This window comes from Pteropus vampyrus, unplaced genomic scaffold (assembly GCF_000151845.1).
Source record: "Pteropus vampyrus isolate Shadow unplaced genomic scaffold, Pvam_2.0 Scaffold91, whole genome shotgun sequence".
Classification (NCBI taxonomy): domain Eukaryota; kingdom Metazoa; phylum Chordata; class Mammalia; order Chiroptera; family Pteropodidae; genus Pteropus; species Pteropus vampyrus.
In genome coordinates this window covers 4,632,195-4,658,515 of record NW_011888872.1, presented here as the reverse complement: position 1 = coordinate 4,658,515, position 26,321 = coordinate 4,632,195, and the positions used below count along the sequence as shown (strand labels likewise).

General features: G+C 34.6%; 1 protein-coding gene across 1 annotated transcript; it reads left to right on the top strand.

The window, feature by feature from the left end:
- The first annotated feature begins 1,924 nt into the window (after window positions 1-1,924).
- On the top strand, window positions 1,925-25,994 carry CFAP36 (cilia and flagella associated protein 36). Its single transcript, XM_011363949.2, has 10 exons — window positions 1,925-2,243; window positions 5,020-5,084; window positions 5,708-5,809; window positions 14,918-15,032; window positions 18,421-18,508; window positions 20,206-20,257; window positions 21,869-21,971; window positions 24,831-24,970; window positions 25,169-25,318; window positions 25,823-25,994. Exons 1-10 carry the CDS (start codon window positions 2,129-2,131, stop codon window positions 25,922-25,924), a joined length of 1,032 nt encoding a protein of 343 aa, XP_011362251.1. The 5' UTR covers window positions 1,925-2,128; the 3' UTR covers window positions 25,925-25,994.
- Window positions 25,995-26,321: the final 327 nt, after the last annotated feature.

The following is a 26,321-nucleotide window of genomic DNA, read 5'->3' as shown; positions in this document are numbered from 1 at the left end:
TTTGAAATAAATAAAGAGAACTTATAGGCCTGAGGGAACCCACATCGCTCACATTTAGAATAATGTTGAGAAAATAAATGAAAAAAGAGCTTGTGCATCCCACTAATCATCTGTGTCTAGTGGAATTGGAAAGCACTTGGAAGAAATTGCAGATAAGGACTCTAATGCCAAGTAATGCTGAATGCAGTTGAATAGCACTTTGTGGCCTCTAGGCTCAGTAGAAACCATACAAGCAACTTCTTTATGAAAAGAGGAAATTCTCAGAACAAATGTGGGATTTCCATTTTAGGCTGGTTTAGGAAACAGAAAAACAGAACAACAAACCAGAGTATCCAACTCTGGTATCACATTATTTTAGTCTAGAGATGATGATATCCTTGTGGCCTTTTCCCTTTCCTCAGTAATTAAAAAATCACAACACTTTACCACACTCATTTTCAGCAAACAGTGTCTGGAACATGGCTATCCACTAAGGAAAATAATTAACTTATTACCTCTCGTTTTGTCTATATAAAAAATATATAATTTCTATATGGTAAAAGACACAAAAATCTTCTAAATCAGAAGTCAAATTATAACATGTGACAAAGGGTTAACATTCTCAATGTGTAAAACTCTTACAAATCATTTAGAAAAAAAAAAATATCCCAATAAGAAATGGTCAAAGGATATGAAAAGATAACACAGGAAGAAATACAAGGTAGTCAATATGAAACAGTACTCAACCTCAAATTTTAAAATGTAAATTAAAATTACGCATTTTTAACCTAGCAGATTGGAAAAGGCATTTTTAAAAAAAGATTAAAAAAAATAGGTTCAGTAATTTTCCCTTCGGGAATTTATTAAAAGGAAACGAGACTCATATTCAAAAACATATGTGCAAGTATGTTCATTACAGAACTATTAATGAGTTTAAAGATTGAAGTAATTTAATCTAGCAATTGAGAATGGTCAAATAAATCAAGATATAAACTTTCATTTAGCAATTCTGCTAGCATCTACCTACTTGGAAAGGCCAATAAAGTCAACAGTTCTTAGCGACAGAGACATGTTTATTTCGGCAGTTTGCAGAATTAAATAATGGTGCAGTACGCCTACATCAAGGGAATTTTTTAAACTGTACACTAATGATCACATTTACGTAACCACGTAAGATAATGTGTGTATACACAAAATAAAAATGGACTAAACGGTAGTTTATAGAACACTATGCAGTTTTAAGGAATGGAGTTTTATATTTTATCTTAAACTATGACTTTATTAAAAGTGAAAAATGCTCCGTAACTGTGCATATAATGACCCGTTACGTATACAAGGTTGTTTGAAGGTAATTCTGGGACGCCAAGCACCTTTAGTATGGACTTCCATCTAAATAATTGATTTGGTGTTATTTGACCTAAGATTTGGTTAAGCAAACACTTATTTAAATGAATAACTTTGATTTTGTTCTTGAAAAGCTCCTAATTCTAGTTTTTTCTATCTATGCACGAAAGGTTAAAGACCTATCTCAAGCTACAAGAAGCAAAGGCTGCAGAGCCAATCAGCAAGTTTCACAAAGCTATTTTGCTTGGCTTTGTATTTTCAAACAACCTTTTGATTACAAACGCTTCTGGGCCAGCAGGTCTGAAAATGGTTGGCACTTTAGCTGAATTCGAAGCCCTTGAAGCCCTTTTAGTCGGAGACCAGCTCATTACCGGAACCTCAGTACGCCATGCTAAGACTCAGCTTCCACGCACTTACTCTGAAGAGGGAACGTCGAGAGTCCTCCAGCCAATGGCTACACTTCTACTCTCAGCCCCAGCAACTCCAGGCCAATGGGCGGAAGGGTATCTTTTGATCCGCTACTGTTCTTTTCCAGCCAATCGGAAACGTTCTTCAAAAGCCCCTCTATAAAATGCGCAGGCTCCAGGAAAGCAGGCTTCACTTCCGGGCGGCTGCCCAGGGCGGCTGCGCGTGTTGCCATAGCGACCATTTTACGTTAACTGGTTTGCGGCTTTCGCCCAGCTGGCGGGGAGGCCACGGGGCCTGCTTTTTCTTTCCCGACACCGTCTAGGCACCTTGCGGCCGAAAGGTCTTAATAGGGTCCGGGGATCTGGCCTAAGATTCTGCGGCGCTCCGCGGGGGCAGGATGGCTGCGGAAGAAGAAGATGAGGTAGAGTGGGTGGTGGAGAGCATCGCGGGGTTCCTGCGAGGGCCGGACTGGTCCATCCCCATCTTGGACTTTGTGGAGCAGAGATGTGAAGGTAAAAGCCAAGAGCCCTAAGCGACAATCTCTCCTCGCCTCTCTCACACCAGCGGTCAGCAGGGAGGTGGACCCCACAAAACATCTTCATCTCTTAGGTCTCCACCTTTATCGGGCAGGTTTAAAGCTGATTTGTAGGAGGTTATTGCTGTCACTACGCCAATGTTTTCTTTCACGGTACTGAAAACGGGGCCGACACTGCCCTCCCTCAGGGCCCAAACACACGTCCGAAAAAACATTAAACTTTAATCCTGTGTTGAGTCTCATACCCATCCTGCACGTTTCTGCCCTGGGCAAGTGCACTGTTTGGGTGGGCTTCTTCAACAATTTCCCGTGACTTAGGAAGAGAGGTGTCAGTTTGCCTCTGAGTTCCTTCTGATCCCAAAAGTTGACCTCAAAGAGGGGCCTGTGAATACTCCTGCAGGCCCAGAACCGGTGATCCCGGTGTATTCTCTTTATTGAGCCTACTGACCCTCGGCTATACCCAAATGGGTGGTTGTTGGGGGGTATCTTCTACTAAATTAAGTATATAAACGTAGCATAATATTACTTGTGAGAGAAAGGCACCTCCAGGTTCTGATCTGTTCACGATTGGAGTTCTGCCTTCAGTCCTTGGAGACAAATTGGAGCCCATTCGCAGAAAAGGACCCAGAAACCATGCCATGTGAATGAATGTGGTTGTTCAGCCAGGCAAGACTTTGAGGGTAGTAATATCCATGAATTGTTTGAATTTCTGTCTTATGTTGGAGGGATTAGATTTGTAAAGTTCAGTGGGATAGAGCTAGGGTCAGTGGGTACAAACTACAGGGAAACAAATTTCTATAAAGAAAGTGTTTCTTAACAATGTATCCCAGATAAATTAGCTTGCCTCAGAAGGTAATGAGTCCCCCAGGCACTAGCAGTGTTTGAATGGATCTGACAGTAATTAAATGGAGATTTTATAGAGGAATTCAGCTATCAAGTGGCTGGTTATCTTGGATGACCTTTTAAGAGTCCTTTCATCCCTAAGTTTTCATGAATCTGATAGAGATGCAATTTAGTTGACCACTGAATCTTTTCATTACATTCTCACTGCTATAATCAAAATTCAAATAATATATATTGTTTATACAGGTAATTTAAGAAGTTAAAAGTAACTTATTTGTGCTCTTTTTAAGAATTTAAAATGCTATTGTGAGAGTGATGAAGCATGTGGAATTCTGACCTCCTTTAGTAGAAAAAAGAAATTGTCGCTTTTTGATTTCATTTACCCCCATGGAGACTAGATGCTGAAATGGAAAAATATTAAACATTGTTCTTCTCTTTATCCCCAAACATCTAAAGTGGTTGCCCCTCTGTAATAATGCACCTGTAATTTTACAGGGAAGCAGTAATCGTCAACCTTCTAAACATGTAGTGTAGTAATTTGATTTCAGAATTAGCTGAAAACAGCTTCTGTTTTGCATGTAAGCCCAGTGTTATATACAGCAGATGCCAGAGGAAATGGAAGTAACATCCCAGTGACACTTGAAATAACAGTGTTTATACTTCACTGACTTGGGGTTGTCAGTGTGCAATTTTCCACCTCAGATAATTTAAAGATTAGTTTCGTACAACTTTGTGATAACAGCACTTATTTCAACAAACATTTATTGAGTGTCTTTGGGCCAGAATCTGGGGATAAAAGATGAATAAAACCAAATCTTTGTGCCTGAGAAATTTATAATTTAGTGGGGAAAAAAGGCAAATAAATGTGATTTAAATATAAAATAGCAGTTGCCATAATAAAGGTAGGGACATGGTGCTGTATTATAAGAGTTCAGAGGAAGGATCTAACCAGCTTAGGGGTTGGGAGTGGGTAGCAGCAGGTCATGAAGAATGTGCCACTTACAGTGTCTTGAAGAATGGTTGGGAGAAGAGGGGCCAGGTAAAAGCAAAAAAAATCTAGGACTGGCTTGAGCAAAGGCATGAGGGTTTGACGCACCATGTGTGTTATATTTGGTGGTATTCCAAGTAATTTTGTATTGTTGAGTGCAAAGTTGGGGTTTTGGAGTAATGAGAAATGAGATTTAGGATCCAGTCTTGGAGGGTTTTGTCTGGCCTTCTAAGGATTTTGTACTTATTTTCTAGGCAAAGAGCAGTCATTGAAGAGTTTTAAATCCAAAATTACAAAAGTTAGTTTTGTAAAAAGTTAGTTTTATTAGTTTTCAGAAAGTAGTCTTTTTGAAAGATGATTCAAGGGAAGATTCAAAAAGCGTTTATTATTTACAATTCATGAATTTGTCCTGTTTCCCTAGTTAGGTTGTAGCTTCTTGAGGGAGTGTACATCTTTCTAATCTACATTGTTTCACATGTATGATCATTCAGTAAACATTTGTTTTGGTTTTATTTATTTTAACTTCTTTATTTATTGATTTTTATGTAACAAAAATGTCCTAGTCATTCTCAGTAAAATTTGCATCAGCAAAAGTCCAGTACAATAAAATAATCTGGAGCCTGTTGTAAAAAGAATTAATATTTAAAAACTATCGACAATAAAAGTTTATAAAGAAATCGTTGACTTATATTGATTGAAAAGTAGCAAATTTGTGTTTGTCTTACACATGAAGTAGATCTTAGGTAGGAAAAATAACTTGTTTACAGTTAACACTATATATACATGCACATATACAAATATATGTACTTGTAAGTACAGGTACAAATATCTATTTGTAAGACATAAAGAGTGGACTTTTATATTTGCATTAAGGAAAAGATTTATCTTTTTACACTGTGAAATATTTTTCTCTTAAACTTAGTTTTTGATGATGAAGAAGAAAGCAAATTGACCTATACAGAGATTCATCAGGAATACAAAGAACTAGTGAGTATTTTTTTACTCATTTTAAAGGTAATTAGAATAATATTAATTTTAGCTTTTCTAAATTAAAAAAAAAGGATTTATTCATTAAAATTTTTAATTTAAAAAAGTTCCATCTACCTTAATAATACTACCATTTGCAATCAGGCTCTAAGGGTTCTTTGAGCATCTCATCCTTATGACTTCTCTTATCTCTTCTCTAGAATCTAAGGAATGTATTTAGATCAACTATGTTAAGGGATCTTGCATCTAATCTTTAAATTTTATTCTTATTTTTCTGCTGATGCATCCAGGGAAGCGTTAATTATTGTTAGTCATGGTTGTTTTGTGAGTTTTAAAAATGACTCTGGGTAGCAGAAGAGTTGTATCATCAAACTTCATAATCCTTACTTCAGTTATTTCTGGAAGAGGAAATAAAATTTCATTTGACTCTTCAAAAATTTTAACTTTTTGTTGTTTGCTTTTTCAATCAAAGACGTTGTCACTGCCATGTAGCATAATTTTATATTTAGATTAATAATTGCAAACAAGCATTTGATTATACTTCTCTAAACTCAGTACTTAACATAAAAACTGTCATTTGGAATTTTTTAATGTAAATTATAAAAGTTAAACTTTCTTTTTAGGTTGAAAAGCTGTTAGAAAGTTACCTCAAAGAAATTGGAATTAATGAAGATCAATTTCAAGAAGCGTGCACTTCTCCTCTTGCAAAGACCCGTACATCACAGGTTTTTGCTTTTGCGTTATTCTGCTAACATAGTTTTGACAAAAAATGCTCAGCATTTTACTTAAATTTGCTATGTTTGATTGTCAAAGTATAATATTCCAGACATTGTAAGAGTGAAAAGCTAATTCATCACATATGGGTTCTTTTTTATAACTACCTTTAGTAATGATAATTTGAGGCATTAATGAACTAATGCAATTAAAAAGGTTTCTGAACTCAGAACTATAATAGATCACAGGGTTTATCCAAACTACTGTTTTATTTATATAGATCTCTTGACAGTTTTGCAATTGCCCCTTTTTTAATCTTAGCAGATCCACAGTACACAGTTCCTGGGGCTTCATTCTCTTGGAACTACTTTTATTATCTTATTAGTTCTGCAGTACAGTGCTGGGCTGAAGTAAATATCATGTATTTATAATCAATATTTACTGAGGGCTCAGTCTAGCTGCTGTTTTAATATATATCAAAACACTTGTTATATATTATCTCATTTAATTTTCCTGACACTCCTAAGAAATTGGTACTATTTTACTTCTCTTTAGAAATGAGAAAACTTATGCACAAATATTTTAAGCAACTAGTGCAAAATCTACAGCTAAGTGAGTAGTAGAGCTGGGGTAGTAGTAGAGCAGAGGCTGAGGCTAGGGATACTTTACTACTACCCAAATAGCTTTCTTCTCAAAGAGTTGATTGAGCTTTCCAGCTTCTACCAAATGAACTTTATGTAATTCCTTAGATGATAGGATTGTCTATGATGTGACCCCAAATTATATTTTCAGCCTTATTCTCCTGTTATAGTTCTCCAATACATTACGTACTACACTACTACAGTCATTCCAGGCCCACTGACTCTTATAAGCATCCATGCACTTGGCTTTGCTGATGCTAATTCCTTTACTCTGGAATGTTTGGCCCCCACCTCCCCCTCAACCCCACCATCCTTTCCTTACCCAGAAAAATCCTTATCATCAGGGCCTGGCTGAAATATCACTTCTATTTTTTTTTTTTTAATTAAAATTATTGGGGTGACATCAAATAGGATTCAAGTATACAATTCCGTAATATGTCATATGTATATTGCATTTTGTGTTCACCACCCCAAATTAAATTTCCTTCCATCACCAAGTATTTCACCTCCTTGATCCCTCTAAGTCCTCATTCTGCCTCACAGGGCACTTCTACATTTTTGGTACTCTGCCTTGAATTATAGTTTCTTATAAGTCTGTCTGCCTTATTAGATTGTAGATTCTTTGAGTTGTTTTTAGTACCTTTGCATTCTCAGCATCTAGCACAGAGATGAAAACCTAGTTCCTAGTAGGTAGTTCTTAGTAAATGTTTGTTAAATTATCTTTTTACTGTGGTTTAGAAGAGATTGCTTTGACTGTTTAATCCAGCACTTCCTTCTACATTTCTCTTTTGTACAACTTCTGCTCATTGAATGATCACCTTTAATTCTAGAGATAGAAAATCTTTAACATGACATTTAAAAAGATTAAATGTTATTGATATTCCCACAATAATGTAAACAAACATGATTTTATTAGTTAATAATTCTATAAAACAAAAATTGTTTTACAGTTCACCAATAGCTTTTATTCTATATGTACCATAGTTTTAGTTTAAGGAATAAAGACCGGCATTATTTTCTTCTTTTTAGTGGACTAGGAAGAAATTGATTGAAAATTATTAACTGGTTTTTAAATTTCTTTAAGACATTGGTATTTGTTTTTATTTTCCTTGTTTTTCAAGAATATTTTCTGCTTTGCTTAATATTTGTCAGTCTCTTAATTAATGAGTGAATTGCTTTGTGAATAAAGATGTTCACAATAATAGTAATAATAGTAGACACATCCATCTTTTGCTTTTGTTATCAGGATAACTTTAAATTACTTGTGAGTGAAGATATCCAGAATTTTAAAATATTGTTTTTAGATCAAGAATAACATCTTTCTCTCTTGTTCTATTATTCAATACCTTTTAATTTATTTGGAGTGCATTGGTACAAGGAGGCAAGTCTGTTGATGCAGACAGATCTAGATTTGAGCTCTAGATCTTTCATTTACTAGCTGTAAGACCTCAGACAAAAAATTATTTTACAGTTTTCTTTTCTTATCCTTACTGATTCTGTTTCCACATCCATAAAATAGGGATAGCATCTACTTTGTGCAATTTAAGAGATAAAGCTCATAAAACATTGAGTACAATACCTGACATATATAAGGTGGTCTATAAAAGGAAGCGCTTCTTAATTATCGGTAGCTATTTTGGTGGTTGATTAGTGCTGTGCTAATTAGGCCAGGGTCATAGGTTCAATCCCCATGTGGACTAGTTAGCTTTATTCTTTTCTAGAGCAAACACTTAGCACCAGATACTGAATAGCAACATGATTGAATCAGCCTAAGATCATCACCATTACCAGGAAAATAGCTCAAAGCACAGCTATGCAGCAATCATGTAATCTGTATACATAAAGATCACAATGCTAAGTCCATTATGCCAATATGGGGTGCCTAAGAACAAAGTCAAGAAACCAGTTGCTTGCCCTGGGTAAATTAGGAGGTAATTTTTATTTTGTTGTGGTTTGCCTGGTTTGATTTTGATTTTTAAAATAGCTGCCTACTCCTATTGAATTGTATTGCTAAAGCCAGCTTGGAAAATTCTTTTCAACTGGTTTGGTCATCATTAGGCCTAGACCGTTGGTCCTGGATACTCTTTATGTATTAAAGTCAGCAGCAGTAGTAGTAAGGGATTTAATGACCATAATCAGATGAAAAATCTCTAGTTTAAGAAAAGAAAAAAAAAAAAAAAACCTTTTTAAGAGCATGTTCTTCCAGTATATATGTGTGGTTTCTTTAAAAATGCTCATGACTCAGGATACCTTTCTAAATCATTCAGAAAAATATGACAATATAATAAATACTGAGGTATTTATTATTTCAGTTGTTTTCAGTTGAATTTTGTAATTCTGTGGTGTTTTCCAATCTTCATTGCTTAAGATTTTTTGGTGAAGATAGAACTCATCACTAATATCTATGTATTGCAAAAGCCAGGGACTTATGTATGGCAAGAAACAAACAATATTTTTTCTTTTTTCTTGATTTGCTGTGACTTTTGTAAGGTAGATCATGGTAAGTAGCTATACCATTTTGCATTAACATTTTTAGAAACATTTGTAATAATAGTAATTTGGGAAAATTATGCTTTTTTCCCAGTAACTTGGATTGTTGAAAAGATTACACATATGGTGTAACTTTCATTTTCTAAAAATACACACAGGATAATTAACAATATTTTGTATGAGTGCTAGTAAGAGCCTTAATAATTAATAGCCTTTTTATAGAGCAGTTTTAGGTTTACAAAAAAATTGAGATAGTACAGAGTCTCTTAATATTAACATTTTTCATTAGTGTGATATATTTGTTAAAATTAATGTGTCAATATCGATATAGTATTATTAACTGAAGTCCATGGTTTACAATAGCGTTCACTCTTTGTGTTGTATAGTTCTATGGATTTTGTCAAACATAATGTCATGTTTCCACAATTACAGTAGCAAATAATTTCACTGTCTTAAAAATCCTCTGTGCTCCACATATTCATCCTTTTCATTCTTGCCCTAAACCCCTGGCAACTGCTGATCATTTTACTGACTCTAGTTTTGCCTTTTCCACAACATCATATTTGGATCATACAGTATGTAGCCTTTTCAGACTGGCTTCTTTCATTAAGTAATATGAATTTAGTGTTCCTCTGTTTATTTTTTGTTTAATAGTTCTTTTTATTGCTGAATAATATTCCACTATATGTATGTACCACAGTTTGTGTTTACCCATTTACCTTTTGAAGAACATTTTGGTGGCTTCTAAGTCTTTGACAGTTATGTGTAAAGCCACTATAAATTTTCGTATTCAGGCTCTTGTATGTACATAGTTTTCAATTCATTTGGGTAAATATCTAAGAACGAGATTGCTGGATCATATGGTAAGATTAAGTTTATCTTTATAAGAAACTGCCAACCTCTCCTCTAAAGTAGCTGTACCAGCATAGAGAATATAGTCGATAGTATTATAATAACTATGTATGGTGTCATATAGGTACTAGACTTACTGGGGTGATCACATATATGGTATATAAATTTCCAATCACTGTTGTACACCTGAAACTAATATAATATTGTATGTCGACTGTAACTGAAAAATAAATTGAAAAAATAAGTAAATGAAGTAGCTATATATACCATTTTGCATTTTCACCAGCAATGAATGGAAGTTCCTGTTGCTCCATATCTTCGTCAGCATTTGGTATTGTTAGCTTTTTGGATTTTAGTCATTCTAATAGATATGTAGTGGTATCTCATTGTTTTCTTTTGTTCATTTTTTAATTGAGTTGTTTTCTAATTTTTGAGTTGTAAGAGTTCTTTGTATATTTTTGGTAGAAGTCTTCTTTACCAGGTATGTGTTTTGCAAATATTTTACAAAATTTTCTTCTGTGGCTTGTCTTTTCATTCTCTTATCAGTGTCTATCACTGATGGTTTTTTTTTTTCCTTCCCTGATTTATCGGTTTTCTTTCATAGATTAGGCTTTGGGTGTTATATTTTAAGAAGTCATTGCCAAATTCAAGGTTATCTAGATTTTCTCTATGCTATCTTATGGAAGTTTTATGATTTGTTTTTTACATTTAAGTCTATGATCCATTTGAGTTATTCGTGAAAGGTGTAAGGTCAGTGTTTAGATTCATTTTTTGCATGTAGATGTCCAGTTGTTCCCAGCACCATTTGCTGGAAAGATGAACCTCTCTCCATTCGACTATCTTTGTTCCTTTGTCAAAGACCAGCTGACTGAGTTTGTATTGGTCTGTTTTTGGGTTACATTCTTTTCCATTATCAGTTCTTTCACCAATACCATATTGTCTTGATTTGTCATAGTTTATAGTAAGTCTTGAAGTCAACTAGTGTCAGTCCTCTGACTTTATTCTTTTTCAGTATTGTGTGGCTATTTGAGGTCTTTTGCCTTTCTATGTGAATTTTAAAATCAGTTTGTTGATATCTACAAAAGCACTTGCTGGGATTTTGATTGAGATTGTGTGAATCTGCAGATCAAATTAGGAAGAATTGACATGCTAACAATGTTGAGTCTTCTTATGTACATCTTGTGCATATTATTTTTAGATTTATTCTTATGTACTTCTTTTTTTTGTGGTGCTAATGTAAATGATATTGTGTTTTTTATTTAAAATTCCAACTGATCACTGCTGGTGTATAGGAAAGCAGTTGCTTTTTTTTTTTTGGTATATTAACCTTATTTCTTGAACCTTGCTATAATTGCTTATTAGCTCTAGGAGGTTTTTTAGTTTGTTTGATTTAATTCTATGGGATTTTCTACAGAAAATCATGTCTGTGAACAAAAACAGTACTCTTCCTCTGCTTCTATTTTCTGGAAGAGATTGTAGAAAATTGGTATAATTTCTTTTTTTTGAAGGATTCTTATCTGAGTGTAGTTTTTCACATGCATGTTCAAATACATGTATATGCTGATCTGAATCTTGCAAGGAGGGGTGGTAAAATAGCATAGAAACTGAGTCAGTTATATATTCCATAGTGGACCTCCAAGTTATACCTTTTTTCTCTTTAACTTGAATCGGTATAAATACCTTTACATCTGTTCTGTAGGCTATGCTATTCATCTTCTGCAAATAAATATTTAATCATTATTCTTTTAAGAAATAATATGAATCTGTAATGTTTCTTCAGAGTTTAATTTTTTTTTTTTTTTGGTAGAGAAGTGGTATACTTCATTAAATAGTAGAATTCACCAGTGAACCTAGCTGAGCCTGGTGCTTTCTATTTTGAAAGGTATTAATTATTGATTCCTTTTCTTTAGTAGATAGGTTTATTCAGATTATCTATTTCTTCTTGTCTGAGTTTTGGCAGATTGTGTTTTTCAAGGAATTGGTCCATTTCATCTAGGTTGTCAAATCTGTGGACATAGAGTTGTTTATAATGTTACTTTATTATCCTTATAATATCCATAGGATCTATACTGAAGTCCCCTATTCATTTTTTATATTAGTGATTTATGTCTTCTTTCTCTTTTTTTTTTAAGTTAACCTGGCTAGAGGTTTATCAGTTTCATTGATCTTTTCAAAGAATCAACTGTTAGTTTTTAATTTTTTTAATTGATTTTCTGCTTTCAATTTCATTGATTTCTTCTCTAATTTTTATTATTTCTTTTTTATTCTTACTTTGAGTTTAATTTGCTCTTCTTGTAGTTTCTAAGGTAGAAGCTTATATTATTGATGTTAAATATTCTTTTCTAATATGTATTCTATGCTATAAATTTCCCTGTAAAGTACTACTTTGGTACAAATTTTGATGTATTGTCTTTTCACTTCCATTTAGTTAGAAGCATTTAAATTTTTTCTCTATGACTACTTCATTGACCCATGTGTTATTTAGATGTGTGTTGTTTATTCTCCAAGTATGTTAGGTTTTTTCCAGCTATCATTCTGTATTGATTTCTAGTTTAATTCCATTGTGTTCTGAGAGAATACTTTGTATGACTTCTTTTAACTTTATTAAGATGTGTCTTATGGTCCAGTATTGTCTATTTTGGTGAATGTTTTGTGTGAACTTGAGAAGAACATGTATTTTTTTTGTTGTTTGAGGAATGTCAATTTGATCCAGTTGACCGAAGGTGCTGTTCAGTTTAACTATGATCTTACTGATATTCTGCCTGCTAAATCTGTTCATTGCTGATAATGAATATTGAAGTCTCTAACTATAATAGTGAATTCATCTATTTCTCTTTGCAATTCTATTAGTGGAGCAGCATAAGTGCATGAAATCTCTTGTACCTTTAAAAACTATGGTATGATTTAACTCTAAGCAGAGATAATAATAGAGTAACCTCAGGCTAAGTGTGAGTATGTTTGAGTGTCTTTTAAACTTATTTAAGTCATTCTTAAAGGCTCAGTGTTCATTTTGTTATTAATGTTTTTTTTCACAAACATAGATAACATCACATTTGCTTTATCTCATAATCTTTTTTTAAAGTAGTTTGACATTTCAGTTAATTTAAAGGATAAACTACTTGCTAGTTTTTTTTTAGTAACTCCCATATTTAGTTCTTCTACCTGCGCTTATTGGAAGCTCTTAGGAGAGACGTGATCCATTTCTTTGGAGCAGAAGAGCCCGACTACTTTAATGTGTTAGGTTTAGCACAACATTGATATTTAACTGGCCTCAAAAGTGCCAGAACAATTACTTTCATAGGTACTTTTCAGTTTAAAAAGTACTTTCTCATTTTAATTTTAACACCTAGCCAGAAAGTTATTACTGTAATTCCTTTATTCTCAAATGCAAATTTTTCATATCATAATATCTCTGTAATGAGAATACATTTTATACTTGATGGCCTGCTATAATTTAATTGGCAGGTTTTTTTTTCTTATTGGCACATGAAATAATGGTTTATTTTACGAATCTATGGAGTCTTAGATTCAGCAAAATACTTTATTAGTTATTATTATTATACTAATTTTCAGATGAAGAAACTGAAGCTCTAAATGATATGTCCAGAGTCACATAGCTAGTTCATTAAAGCTGAAAGTGGGCTTTTGATATCAACGGCTCATTCTTTCCCAATGTATCAATGGTTCTCAAACTTTAATGTTATAAGAATTATCTGGGGAGATATATGGGCAGAAATTAGATTCATTATGTCTAGGACAGGGCTCAGGAATATGCATTTAACAATCCCTCTTTCCTGTATCCTAGAACACAATTTGAGAAGACACTTTGAGAAGCCCTGCATTATACCTTTAAGTATTAACTCAAACTCAGACTTGCTGAAAGCTCTAGTTGACACATTGCCCTCAATAGTGATGCCCTTCAAGTGTTTGTTAATGATGAGGATGATGTACTTGATATTGCTAATAAGAAGTTGAGGAAGCCCCAGAACAAAGTTATGTGGTGGCATAATCCCATAAAGGGGCCCTGACAGACATGACTCATTTATCACAGAGGCTGCCCACTATTGTTTTCAATACTGAGATCTGGGCTGCAAGTTTCAAACACACATGAAGCTCATTTGCCATCCCCACCATGGGCCTTTTGAACAGTATATGTGAATTTAATGGAAAAGAAACTTTTTTCCCCACTTCAGTTGACTCTATAAATGTCATAGAGAGCTGCTTTTGCACTTTGTTTTGCTATACTGTGGTTGTCTAGGATGTGAGCTGGTTGCTGCAGGAAGGGCTCCTTCTTTTTTGCTTAGAGCTCTTTGATGGAGCTTTCGTTGAGGTGTTTCTGACATTATTGATGCTGCCTACCTGGTGAACAGTAGCACACCCTTTGCTGACTGCACGAGTGGTCAGCTTTTCCATTAATACCATGTAAAGCTTGAAATAAGATTTTAGTAAGATGGATAAAATCTGAGTGTTTTCTTTTGTATTTTCCTGTATTTCAAATTTTATTCTACTTATTTTTTTTTTAGCTTGGGAATTGGTTTGCCCTTTGATATAGCAGTTGTTCTCTATAGTTAAGGAAATGTTAATTTGAGTACCCTAGAGTATATACCTTTACTTAATTTTTCTAATTTTATTATACTTCAGTTTCATACAGAAAATGATTTTACATCATAATGTCTAACTATCCCTCTTCCATGAAACTTTCTATGTATAAGACAACTACAATTGCATTCTCACATTACTAATAGCTCATTTCACTTATTTTCCATACTCCATTTTTGGCATTTACTTTCATTTGGTACTTTTACTAATTAAGGAATACTTTCATACTTACTGATTTATCATTAAACAGTTAATTTCATGTGACAGAATATAAGCCAAACAGATTAGGCTGAAAAACAGATACTTTTTTTTATGTCTAATAAAACAATGTACATACTTTAATTAAAAAATACTTTATTGCTAAAAAATGCTAACCATCATCTGTGCCCTCTCTCAGTGAGTCATAATCTTTGTGTTGGTGGATGGGCTTGCCTCGATGTTGTGAAAATGCAGTATCTGTGAAGTGCAATAAAACTGAGATATACTTGTAGTTTTAAAACTTGAATCTTCATTTAACTTCCAGGTTTCTTTCCACAGGCCATTTTGCAACCCGTGTTGGCTGCAGAAGATTTTACTATCTTTAAAGCAATGATGGTCCAGAAAAACATTGAAATGCAGCTGCAAGCCATTCGAATAATTCAAGAGAGAAATGGTAAAATGTTGAATTTTAAATCTAAGTGCTAAATGCATTTTTTTTTTTTGCAGTGTTGACTATTCTGATTCTAACATGTTCTTAAATGTAGCTGCCTTGAATAAATTTATTTCAAGTTTGAAAAGTCTGTGGCTGACTTAAGAGATTCAGGAGTGTAAACTTTCTGATCAGTGTTTGACATCTCAAAGGCAGACCAGAATTCGATTTAATGATGTTTTAGGTTTCAGAGAGCTTGATTTTTCTGCCCAGCCATTGTGGTTATGAAATGCAATATTTTTGAGTGGTCACAGTTACTGTTTAGAGAACGTGACTATTCCTATTCTAACTTTCCATTGTTAAGGCTCTTGTAGGAGACAGTGGTTCTCAAGCTTTAGTGAGTGTTGAAAGTAGTTGGAGGGCTTATTGAAACACAGATGGCTCTCTTTCAGTTTCTGCAGTAAGTCTGGGGTGGGGCCTAATACTTTGCATTTTTAACAAGTTCACAGGTGATGCTAAAGCTGCTTGTCCTGGGACGGCACTGAGAACTACTGCTCTAGGGCAATAGATAGATAGGGTTGCGCCACCATCAGGTGGAAGAGAAGACAACTCAAGCCCTAGTAACTTTGGCTTTATCTTTTACCTGACTCTACCTAATCTCAGTTTCTCTCTAGCGCTTTCTGTTTTTGTTCCTTTCTTGTGCACTTGAACTATATTTGACATCTGAGTTTCTAACCATACGTCTTGTTATTGTACCATCTCCTTTTCAACCCAGATTATTATCTGTGTTTCAGATTTCTGGCTTTGGTAACATGACCTTAATAACCTACGTGTTCTTTGCTCACTAGATTGCTCCTGATATTCTTTACTGTTTGTACTCTTCAATGATTTGGTAGCAAGACCCTTTCTTTGATTATTTCTTGAAGATATGAGGGTTATAGTTTAGTTCTACTGTTTGCTTTTAAGGGCCTGGAACATGCAGCAATCAAGCTTCTGTTGTTGCAGGGCAAACATTAGAACGTGGCAGGGCCCTTGTTGTGGATTCTTCTCTCATTTGTCTGATGTGAGTAGAGACTCTTTCTCTTCGAGCCAATTACCACAACTATCCCCTAAAATCCTAAGATGCTTTTCACAGCAGGTAAGAGAGCTGTTGTCTGTGGCTAGGAGATGACACCACCTTAACCCTGAATGATGCATGACACTGTGCAGTTGCTTTAGTGTAAATAAGTTTGGAAGAGTCTCTTTCTCTTTGTCTTTCTACCATAGTTCGCTTTATAAAATTATTATGAATTTTTCTGAAACTCTGACCTATAGAATAGAGAATTTGGATAATTATTTTATGTTAAAATTGTTTTGGGGGATTAGTTTTAATAAAAGAAATAATAAACTTGAAATTGGCACTCTATAGTTTTCAGTTTCAAATGTAGCTGGAAACTCATTTAGATTTTAATAGAAAGGGAACAAGTATATATAGAGCGTATCTGCTGGGTGCCTCAGGCTGCCATTAGCAGAAAAGCTCAATGAAAGTGGCCTAGGCAATAGGAAGTTATTATCTCACAGAACAAGAGATCCAGAGGAAGGGAGGGAAGGAAGAGAGGTCCAGGGTTGGTTAATTTAGTGGCTCAGTAATGTTATCAAGGTTGCTGACACTTTCCATCTTTATACTCTCCCATTCTCAAGATCTCTCATGATTGCACTCTGGCTGCATCGAATGCAGACTCAATCGTATCTCATGAAGAAAGGGATGTTTCTTTCTGTACATCTCTTTTTGTTAGCAAGACAACACTTTCATAGAAGGCCCCCAGGAGTTTTCCCCATAGGTCCTATTGATCAGGATTAGGTCACATGCTTTTATTAAACCCTTCAGCAGGGGAATGAGACCATTATGACTAGCTTAAACCAATAATAAGTCACTCTGGTGGGGTGAGGTAGGGCAGAACCTTGCCTCAAAGTAGTTAGCTGCCTGATAATTGCACAAACCTGGCTTATATTAGTAAGGGAAGGAAATAATATGGAATTATGCTGCTTCAAACCACAGGGTGGGACAGTTTACTTACATTAAAACATAAACTAATACTGAGTTTCTGCCATAGAACTTTTAATACATGTATTTAAGAATGTTGCTTAACTTAGATCCAGGAGAAAGGACCTTAGACCAATATATTCAAAATTGCAGACGACTTACAAACTGTCTTCGTGGTGAGAAAAATTCAAAAGCTGTCTGGATCCTTGGTTGTACCTTATCAAAGAATGCAAATCAGAGCATTATTTTGATGGTTTTGAAGTATTACATACTGTTACATTGTTCTTTCCTTAGTTCTTTTCATTTTCCATACAAAGTTTATTAGGAGAATACTAATTGTAAATCTTTTGAGTTAGCAAAAATGTACTTAAGATTGATGAGTTGTATAGATGTTACTTTTCTGATGTGATACTGTACTGTAGTTTTGTATGATGTTACCATTGGGAGAAACTGGGTAAAGGGTACATAGCATCACTCTGTATTAGTTCTTGCAACTGTATATAAAATTGCAATTATATCAAAATAAAAGTTTAATTAAAACATTAAAACATCGGGGATTAGAATAGTAAAGCTACTTTAGAGCAGATCCAAAACCTATAGTCATATGTGGGTAATGAAATAGATGGTAAAAATTAAGAGACATGCTAGTGATATCATTGGAATATATTAATTATGGATATGAACTGAACACTTACCACCAGTCTGCCTGCTTATCAAGAAGATATAGGTGATAAAGCAAATTAAACCAACTTAAAATTACTTGCCATGAATTTTTTTATTTGCCTTGGGCTGAAGTTGGTTCTGCCCGGGTTTATAGTTATTAGCCCAATATCTGCATAGAAGCTTTGAGGGCAGAGATTGTTTTGTTCACCTTTATATTCCCCCTAAGTGCTTATTAGCACCTAGCTTTTTTGCATGTAGTAAGCAGGGCTCTTTTCAGTAGCATTTGTTGTAGTATGAATGAAGAGTATTAATGTCCTATTTCAGTGAACACTGTTTTACATTTTATTTTATAAACTCTTTTCCCATTTAAGGGATGCTTTTGAGAGCATAGTGTCATTATTAGGAGCTTATTGATTTCAGTGGTATATACTTAGTATATGATTATGGAGGATAATAGCTTATATTAATTTTCATTATATATAATTGTTATTTTTAATAGGCAATACAAATAAGAGACATTTCTAGATAAAACTGTGTTTTGTTTTGTTTTTTTTGGTGGGGCTGATTCCCTAAAACAAGACCATAGTTAAAAAGTAATAGCTTAGAACATTATTTTAAGTGACAGATCTTTAAGTTAATTTGTACGTCTTAATGAACTAGGATAGTGAGAAAGAAATGTTTTCAGATGAGTTGATATTATTCCATGTGCTCTTCGGTTTTGAACAGGTGTATTACCTGACTGCCTAACAGATGGTTCTGATGTGGTCAGTGACCTTGAACAGGAAGAGATGAAAATCCTGAGGGAAGTTCTTAGGTATCCTTCTTTAATTATTTTTTGAATGAATCATTATAATATTATAATATCTGTATGTATGCTTTTTGCCCCCAAATTATTAGAACTAGTGAAATATTTAAATTCTCTATTGAAGACCATGAAAATGATTTATTTTGTTTGTTTATAAGTACGTATATATTACATTTCTTAATGGACAGAAAAAATTATTTTCAGATGACTCATACCAGATTAACCCAAATGGGAAGCTCTTCTTCCACTTCCAACATGGGAATAGGAAACTAACCACGTGAGAACAAAATGCAGTAGACCTAACCTGATGCCCAGAAAGGGGTGTAGTGGCCTGAGCTGACTAGGAAACTCCGTGGCTTCTGGATTTCAGTATTGGAGGTGGCTCAAGCCACATGTCTCACAGTAGGAAGCTGGACATCCAGATTCCACAGACTGAATAGCTGACTGGGTGACAGTTCACCTAACAAGGGAGAGAGGACAGTAGGAGGTGCCTGCACCAGAAGACTGTCTTTTCCTGTCTCCAGTTCCATGATTCTCAGCCAAATGCCTGACATGGAGTGTGCAGCCCACTAAAGCATTTCTTTTTCCCTTGGGCCTGTTTTCCCTGACCCTTATGAGAGTTTTAGAAGAGGTAGGCAACTGCAGCACCTAATTTTTAAATCTCCTGTGAGAATGTGTGAGTTCAGGGCAAAAGGATACCTGCAGCCCCTGTGCTGCCTGCAGGATAGAACACTGGCTTTTGGGGGCCCTTCTTCTCTAGCTGTAACCACACACATGGCCATCTCCTAGCATTCTGTTGTTCCCCCACCCACCCACCTTCACACCTTGTTCCCAACTCCAAAGTGAAGGGAGAGGATGGGCCTAGTGGGGAACTGTGGAAGGCGCTCGAGGACTCACTGCTTAATTCCAGGGGATTTGAGTGGTTTTGGGGAGGGAGGCAGGTGTGCGGGTTGAACCCAGCCTTTTCCTGCCAGATCCTACTTTCCACGGCAGGGGCAAATGGGAACCTTGAGTTTGCAGTTTTAAAGAGGTAAGGATATTTGGTAATAGATTTAGAAGACTGGTGAAGTTTTGACGTGTACTAGGTGCTTTCGTTGGTTGATTGGTGGTGTGAAAATGATCAACATTGTACTTTTAGATTTTATTTTCCAAGGGCTTTGGAGGGTAGTTTACTACTGTATAAGTAGTAGAGCTTAGTTATGAATGCGTAAGAGAGTTGTCCTGGCTATGTTCCTAAATCATACTGTGTCAGTGAGCAGTTTACAAAAGCTGATAGAGCTTTGGCATAATGACTTCAGGAGGGCTTTGTGAAAGCTCAGGTGCCACTGGAAAAACTAGAATGTGGGGAGAAATGGATCTTATTGGAAGGGATGTAACTCATCTCTCTAAAGAGAGAGGTCAAAGTCTCTATTAATGGGATTTGCCATTCAAATTTGGATTTAGGATTTCACACCTGTTGATTTTTGTTCAGCTAGGGGTCATTCACATTTCTAGAAGAAATGAGTAAACCTGTATTTTATGTTACTATGTTACTAATTATGCTGTATATGCCTATATATGTCTTTCTCAGTTGACTGTAAGCTGCTTTAAGCAAAGCCTGTTTATTTCCATCTTTGTTTCCCAAATTCCTTGCACATATTATAATCTTAGGTGAGTTGTTGCTTGTTGAATATTCTACCTTTTCTACTTTATTTTCTATATTTCAGAAAATCAAAAGAGGAATATGACCAAGAGGAAGAAAGGAAGAGAAAAAAGCAGGTGCTTTTCATATAACAGAAGTATTTCATTGTTGTTATCTCTAAAGTTTAAAAAGACACTTGGTTTTTGCTGTTAAAATTTAAGCTAATGTGGAACTACACAATTCCTCAGATTATTCATATTATCTTGGCAATTCTAAGCATTTATATTTAAGTTTATAACTTTATTCACTTTATCATTCGTCCAGCAACCTACATGTAAATTTCCAATAAAGACAGATTATTAACTCCAAAAAACTGTAATACCATTCATATTTTAGGGGATTCCTTTTAAAATTTTCCCTTAATTTTACAAATAAAAGAAGCTTAAGAAAAATATTTTACTTTCCCACTCGCCTTGATTCCTTTACTGTTTTGTAACAGCAACTGCAGTTACTACTGAGGAGTCCCAGCAGGCTTCAAGGTTATCAGCCTGAAGCGGAATGATTCAGCATCATGTTCCCTGCCATACTCTTCTCCATTAAAACTACTTCCATAAAGTATCTAATCTTTTCAAAGGAAAAATTATAAATATATTTGGCTGAGGTTCCTCTGCCTTCTTCTAGCTGCCTCTCTCTCCACATGCCTCTCTCTCCACATTTTCCTAAATCTCCCTGAAGGGGAAGGAAACCTAATAGAAACTCAATCACTTGAAAGTCATTTTCCATTTTCCCCTTCAGTCACTATAATACATGCTTGTATCATTCACTGTCTTGGAAAAACCTGTTTCACTCCAAGGCACCCAGTTAAGAGCAGAAGAAGAAGATGTTTTAGGGTTAAGAGGTGATTCATGTATCTTTGAGTAAATCATCTTTTAGTAAATTCATAGATATTAATATTTTTTTTTTTATATAAGGGTATAGAGCAGAAACCAGTTCAAAACTTATCAGAAGACAGTAGTATTAACTCTCTAATTTATAAACAAACTATATGAGGCTTCTTGAATAATATGTTTTTAGGGGCATATGGTTTTTTTTTTAATTCTGTTACGGAAATTTTTAAACACAAAAGTAGAGTTGACAATAATAACGAATTTTCATGTATCCATCACCCAGCATATAGGGGCTTATGATTTAGATATTCATGAATTACCTAATAAGCTGCATGGATTTTCCTCTGTTTTTAAGGAAAAATAAATGATCAGTTTACTTTAATTCCTTCCAGGATTTAAATGATGTCTTTAGTTTAAATGTACTATCCCATTTTAGAAATGGAAATAAACCAATTTGTGGCTTCAGGAATATCGTAGTAGTGGGATATAGATAATATCTAGTGGAAAAACAACTTATAATTCAGTGGTTTTATTTCTCTTAGAGTATTTCTTGGTGTCTTGCTCAAGGTCACATGAGTAGTAAGGTGAAGCTTGAGTTTGAACCCACTTCTTGCTAAGTCTAAAGTCCTAATCATACTAGTTTGTTACTGTTAGCACTACATGATTTGAAATGAGAATGTTTACCTACCTCAAAAAGTAGAAGATATAAAATACTGGAAACATCTTAAAAACTTTGGAAAAATAGAATCTTTTGTCTATTATTTAGTAAATTGTAATTCAATGTCTTTGGATCCCTTAAGTAGTAAATTAGTCAAAATTAACCTAAAATGTCTTTTTATATTATATTTTGGGCTCCTGAAGTTATCAGAGGCTAAAACAGAAGAACCCCCAATGCATGCTAACGAAACTACAAAAATGAATAATTCTCAAGGGGATGGTGAACATTTTGCACATCCATCCACAGGTAAGCCTGAAGTGTTACTAAACTTTCTCTAATAATATGAATACATAAACATTGTAAAGAATGTGTTACTTTCTTAATACATACTTAACCTTCAAATCCTCTGGGAGGGAGTATTGAATGGCCATTGGTATTTAAAGCTCTTCATGAATTTAGCTAAAGAAGTTGCAGATAGAAAATACCCAATAGACAGGGAAAGTGTAGTCCCCAAATTTCTAAGTGAAGTTGGAACCCAGAGCAATGCGCAGATTCCTTGAGGGAGCCACCAGCCTTTGGTGCCACAGCTGTAGCATCCAAGATAGGTTCACATAACATTTGATATTCTCTTCCTTGACAATTATATGGTGCTTGTAAATTAGAAGCTGAACTTGGAGAGATAATATTGTTATTTTCCTAATGATTAAAGCATAACTAGAAAATAAGAGGTAGCCACTTTATCCAGATGTTTAGAAACTATTATTGAAAGCAAAATCAAAGAATCCTTGTGGGAAATGTTAGTAGATGAACTTGTTCTATATGCAGCAAATCCACTTTCAGTATACTCTGATTTCCTTTATACAAAAATAAGTAATTTTGAAATAGAAATCGAATGATGATCATGAATGGATTCCATTCATTTTATTGTGGAGTTCTATGGTTTTAAATAAATATCTTTTTCTTGATTAAACAAAGCAATTCTGTGAGGTAGATATTATGATCCTCCTCCTCCTTCTTCTTTTTTTTTTTTTTTTAAGAAATTCAAGGAAATTGAGTAACTTGTCCAAAATCGCTGAACTCTTAAATGTTGAAACCGTGATTTATCTTGGTCATCTGACTCCAAATCTTGTGTTCTTCTACACTGTAGAAGAACTTTTATAATTGAGATAAGATGTGCTTGATATTTACCCATTGATTTTAAGGAATTATATACTTAGTCGATCAAACAATGAGACATATGAAACAGGAGCAGATTTATGAAGTTTCCTTCCTTTTACTTCCTCGCAAATTTAACCATTTTTTTTTCTTATTCTGCAGATTCTGAGTAGACTAACCTCATTTGAATTATGTCTATGAAAGCACCTGCTTTAGATTTGTCTGAGCTCTTTTATAATTTGCTGGCCCAAATTTAACTGTTTTATATAGGCCTATGCACATATACTGTTTAAATTTTGCATCTGACATAATTTGAATAAATTTACTTTTCCTAGTTCCTTATCTGTTAAGTGACGCTATAGAAAACTATCTCAAACCATGTATAACTCAATTATGCACATTAGTGGCACAGAACAAATGACAGTTAATTTCAAAAGTAATGATTTTAATTTTCAAAATATTCTATCTTTTTTAAAGAGTATCTGATATTCCAGGAATCACTTCATACAAAGTAACAGAAGTCCATTATGAAGACCTAATTTAGGAGGAATAAAGGTGTTCGACTTCCTGTTTATCTTTTGCTCATGTCTTTCTCAGGTTCCTGTTAGAAATGGATAACATCTCTTCTCAGATTGACACACAGAGTTGCCAGAGATGTGATGATCTTTCTTTAAACTTGCTGGCTTTCTGATTCTCCATTCCTAGAAATCAGGAGGCTAAATATTTTGGCCTCAAGTACTTTCCTGTCTAGGTCTGAGTTAGAATATACAAGATGTTCATACCAACTAACTCACAGCAGAACTATCCAAAGCAAGTATGTAAATTGAATATAAATGCTTGTGTGCCTGGGATCCCCTGCCTCAGAAATGAATTGAATTGTCCCTTCTCCAGCTCTTTGGTTCCACATTTGGGTGCTAAGCCTACCTGTGCTTAAAGTCACCATCAAAGAATGGCATGTTTAACTCTGTTTGCATATTAGGACCATCTTGTTTAAGCTCATCTTTATTTCTGTAGCTCTCTGTCTACAGTGGTTGGACTGTTCAAGCGCCAGCCTCACCTCTTCCTGGGGACTTCCCTATACTGTCCAAGAATCTGAAGAACTTTTCTTCTTCCAACCTCCCTGGCACTGCAGTTAGTCCACTCACCCCATGCTAGAACACTGGTCCTTTGGCAGGTTTCTTGCTCATGTAGAATTCAGGTTTTACTGTGCTGGGAAAATTTTTAATCATTTGGAAAGATATATGTCATGTTCTCCTATCATGCTTTAGTTCTTGGCATCATTTTTATGAGTCTTTGCTTATTTCTGCTGTTTTTCATAGTCCATTGTACTTACACTGAAAATGGTTTATTTTTTTTAAAAATCACCTATCTTATAATAAAAATGGCTCAGAAAAGCAGTTAGCATGTTAATCCTGTCTCTTGGCATAGTCACTAAAAAACTGGATAGAACTGAGTGCTCATGTTATATCTGCTTCCAAGTTCTACTTATTCTTAATGTATTGGTAGGTTGGTTATCTTCAGTATGTATTACAAAAATTATTGGTATTACTGGAACTTATTTTTCTGCTACAAAAAAACATAGCTTTAAATTAATTGTTCTGAAAATGTAGGGTTGCTTACAGTTTTTGCCTGTAAACAGAAGTGTGGAAATCAATTACATTTTTAGTAAGAGATTTTAGTGCTGTTTATTTGGCATATGTTGAAACCTGTATTACATTATAGTGTAGTTCTAATCTTTAGATAAGAATTATAGTATCAGATAGCAGGAGTTTGGTATTTGTTGAAATGTCATTATACATAAGAAACTGTAGTTCAGGCTCCTTGAAGAGAGAGACCATGTTTATTGTTCTCACTCAGGGCCTGGCACAATGTGGGCACTGAATCAGTGTGTGTTGATTGAATTGATGTGAGAAAAAAACAAGTATTATTAATACTAGTTCATTTTGGTGAATCTAGCCTAATACTTAATATTTATTATAATCTAATTGGTCTCTATCTAATTACTGCCAGAAGTTAAAGTGCATTTTGCTAATCAGTCAGTACAACCTTTGGCACGAGAGCTGGAAATGTTGCCTGAAACTTCCACCCTTCCACAAAAAGGCCTGAAGATTCCTGGCTTTGAACATGCAAGCATTGAAGGACCAATAGCAGTAAGTAAAAAGAAAAAAAATTACTTTTTAAGAAATGAGCAAAGTGACAGTACTAGGAACAAACAGTGTCAACAGCCATTCACTTGGCTTTTGTTGTGATCTTGAACTCAAAATTCTAATTGTATCAGTCATTGGGTATCTGTGCCACTTATTATACAGACTTGAATTTAAAATAATTCCTTCTCTTTTTTCACCTAGAATTTATCAACACTTGGAACAGAAGAACTCCGGCAACGAGAACACTATCTCAAGCAGAAGAGAGATAAGTTAATGTCCATGAGAAAGGATATGAGGACTAAGCAGATACAAAATTCGGAAGAGAAAGGAAAACCTGCTGGTGAGGTAAAGGTATGTCTAGCCTTAGTATGTCAAATTTGCAAATATAGAATTCTCAAAATCAGAGTATGTGCAAGAAGGCCTTGATAATGAATGTTGCTCATTGATCCATTCATAATTTACCTCCCTGCTAGTGTAGCACCTGCTAATCTCTTTTCTAGGAAGTGAGATGGTTGTGATGATTTTATGAGGTAGAAATAATAGCAGTTTCATGATATATTTATTATTTCTTTCCCTGCTCTGAGTGCTTCAGGGTCAGCAGTCTATTTTACCTGAGCCTTTGAAATATTTTATCAGAGAGCAGCATCAGCATCCTAGTAACCACCTCCAACAGGCTTCCCCAAGAAGAGAGATTTTTACAAAGAGATTAAGGAAACTCAGTCCATGTGTGACTTTTAAAAAAAAATTATTTACTGAAAATGCTCTTTTTGTTTGAGGAAGCATGTTGGGAATTTGAGACAAATGAACCCATCTTATACTGTAGCCAATTTTTTTTTTCTTTTTTTTCTTTTTAAGGAAATGACAGAGAAACCAGAAATGACAGCAGAGGAGAAGCAAACATTGCTAAAGAGGAGATTGCTTGCAGAGAAACTTAAAGAAGAAGTTATTAATAAGTAAATTTAAAACCAATTTTGCAAAACAGAAGTTCAAATTTTCTAAAAATAAATTATTTAATCCTTACACTGAATCCATTAGTCTCAGATACTTCTGTTTGTAAATGCAAATATAAACTCTATTAAATATTTAAGGTAAAGGGTGTTGGGGAAGGCACCCGGTTATGCTGACCAGTTTAATATAAATTTATGAATAATGTCTCATGGAGAGAAGTATAGAAAACTAATTGATAGTGCATTCAGTCATTCAAATGTGGTTACCTATTGTTTCTGTTAAGTACTGTGCTAGGTACTAAGGATACAGTAGCCAACAAGATCAGCATGGTCCCTGCCTTCATGGAGCTGATGAAGGAGGCCCAAAAGCAAAATGTTTGAAGGGAAAATGTACAGTGTTACAAGCA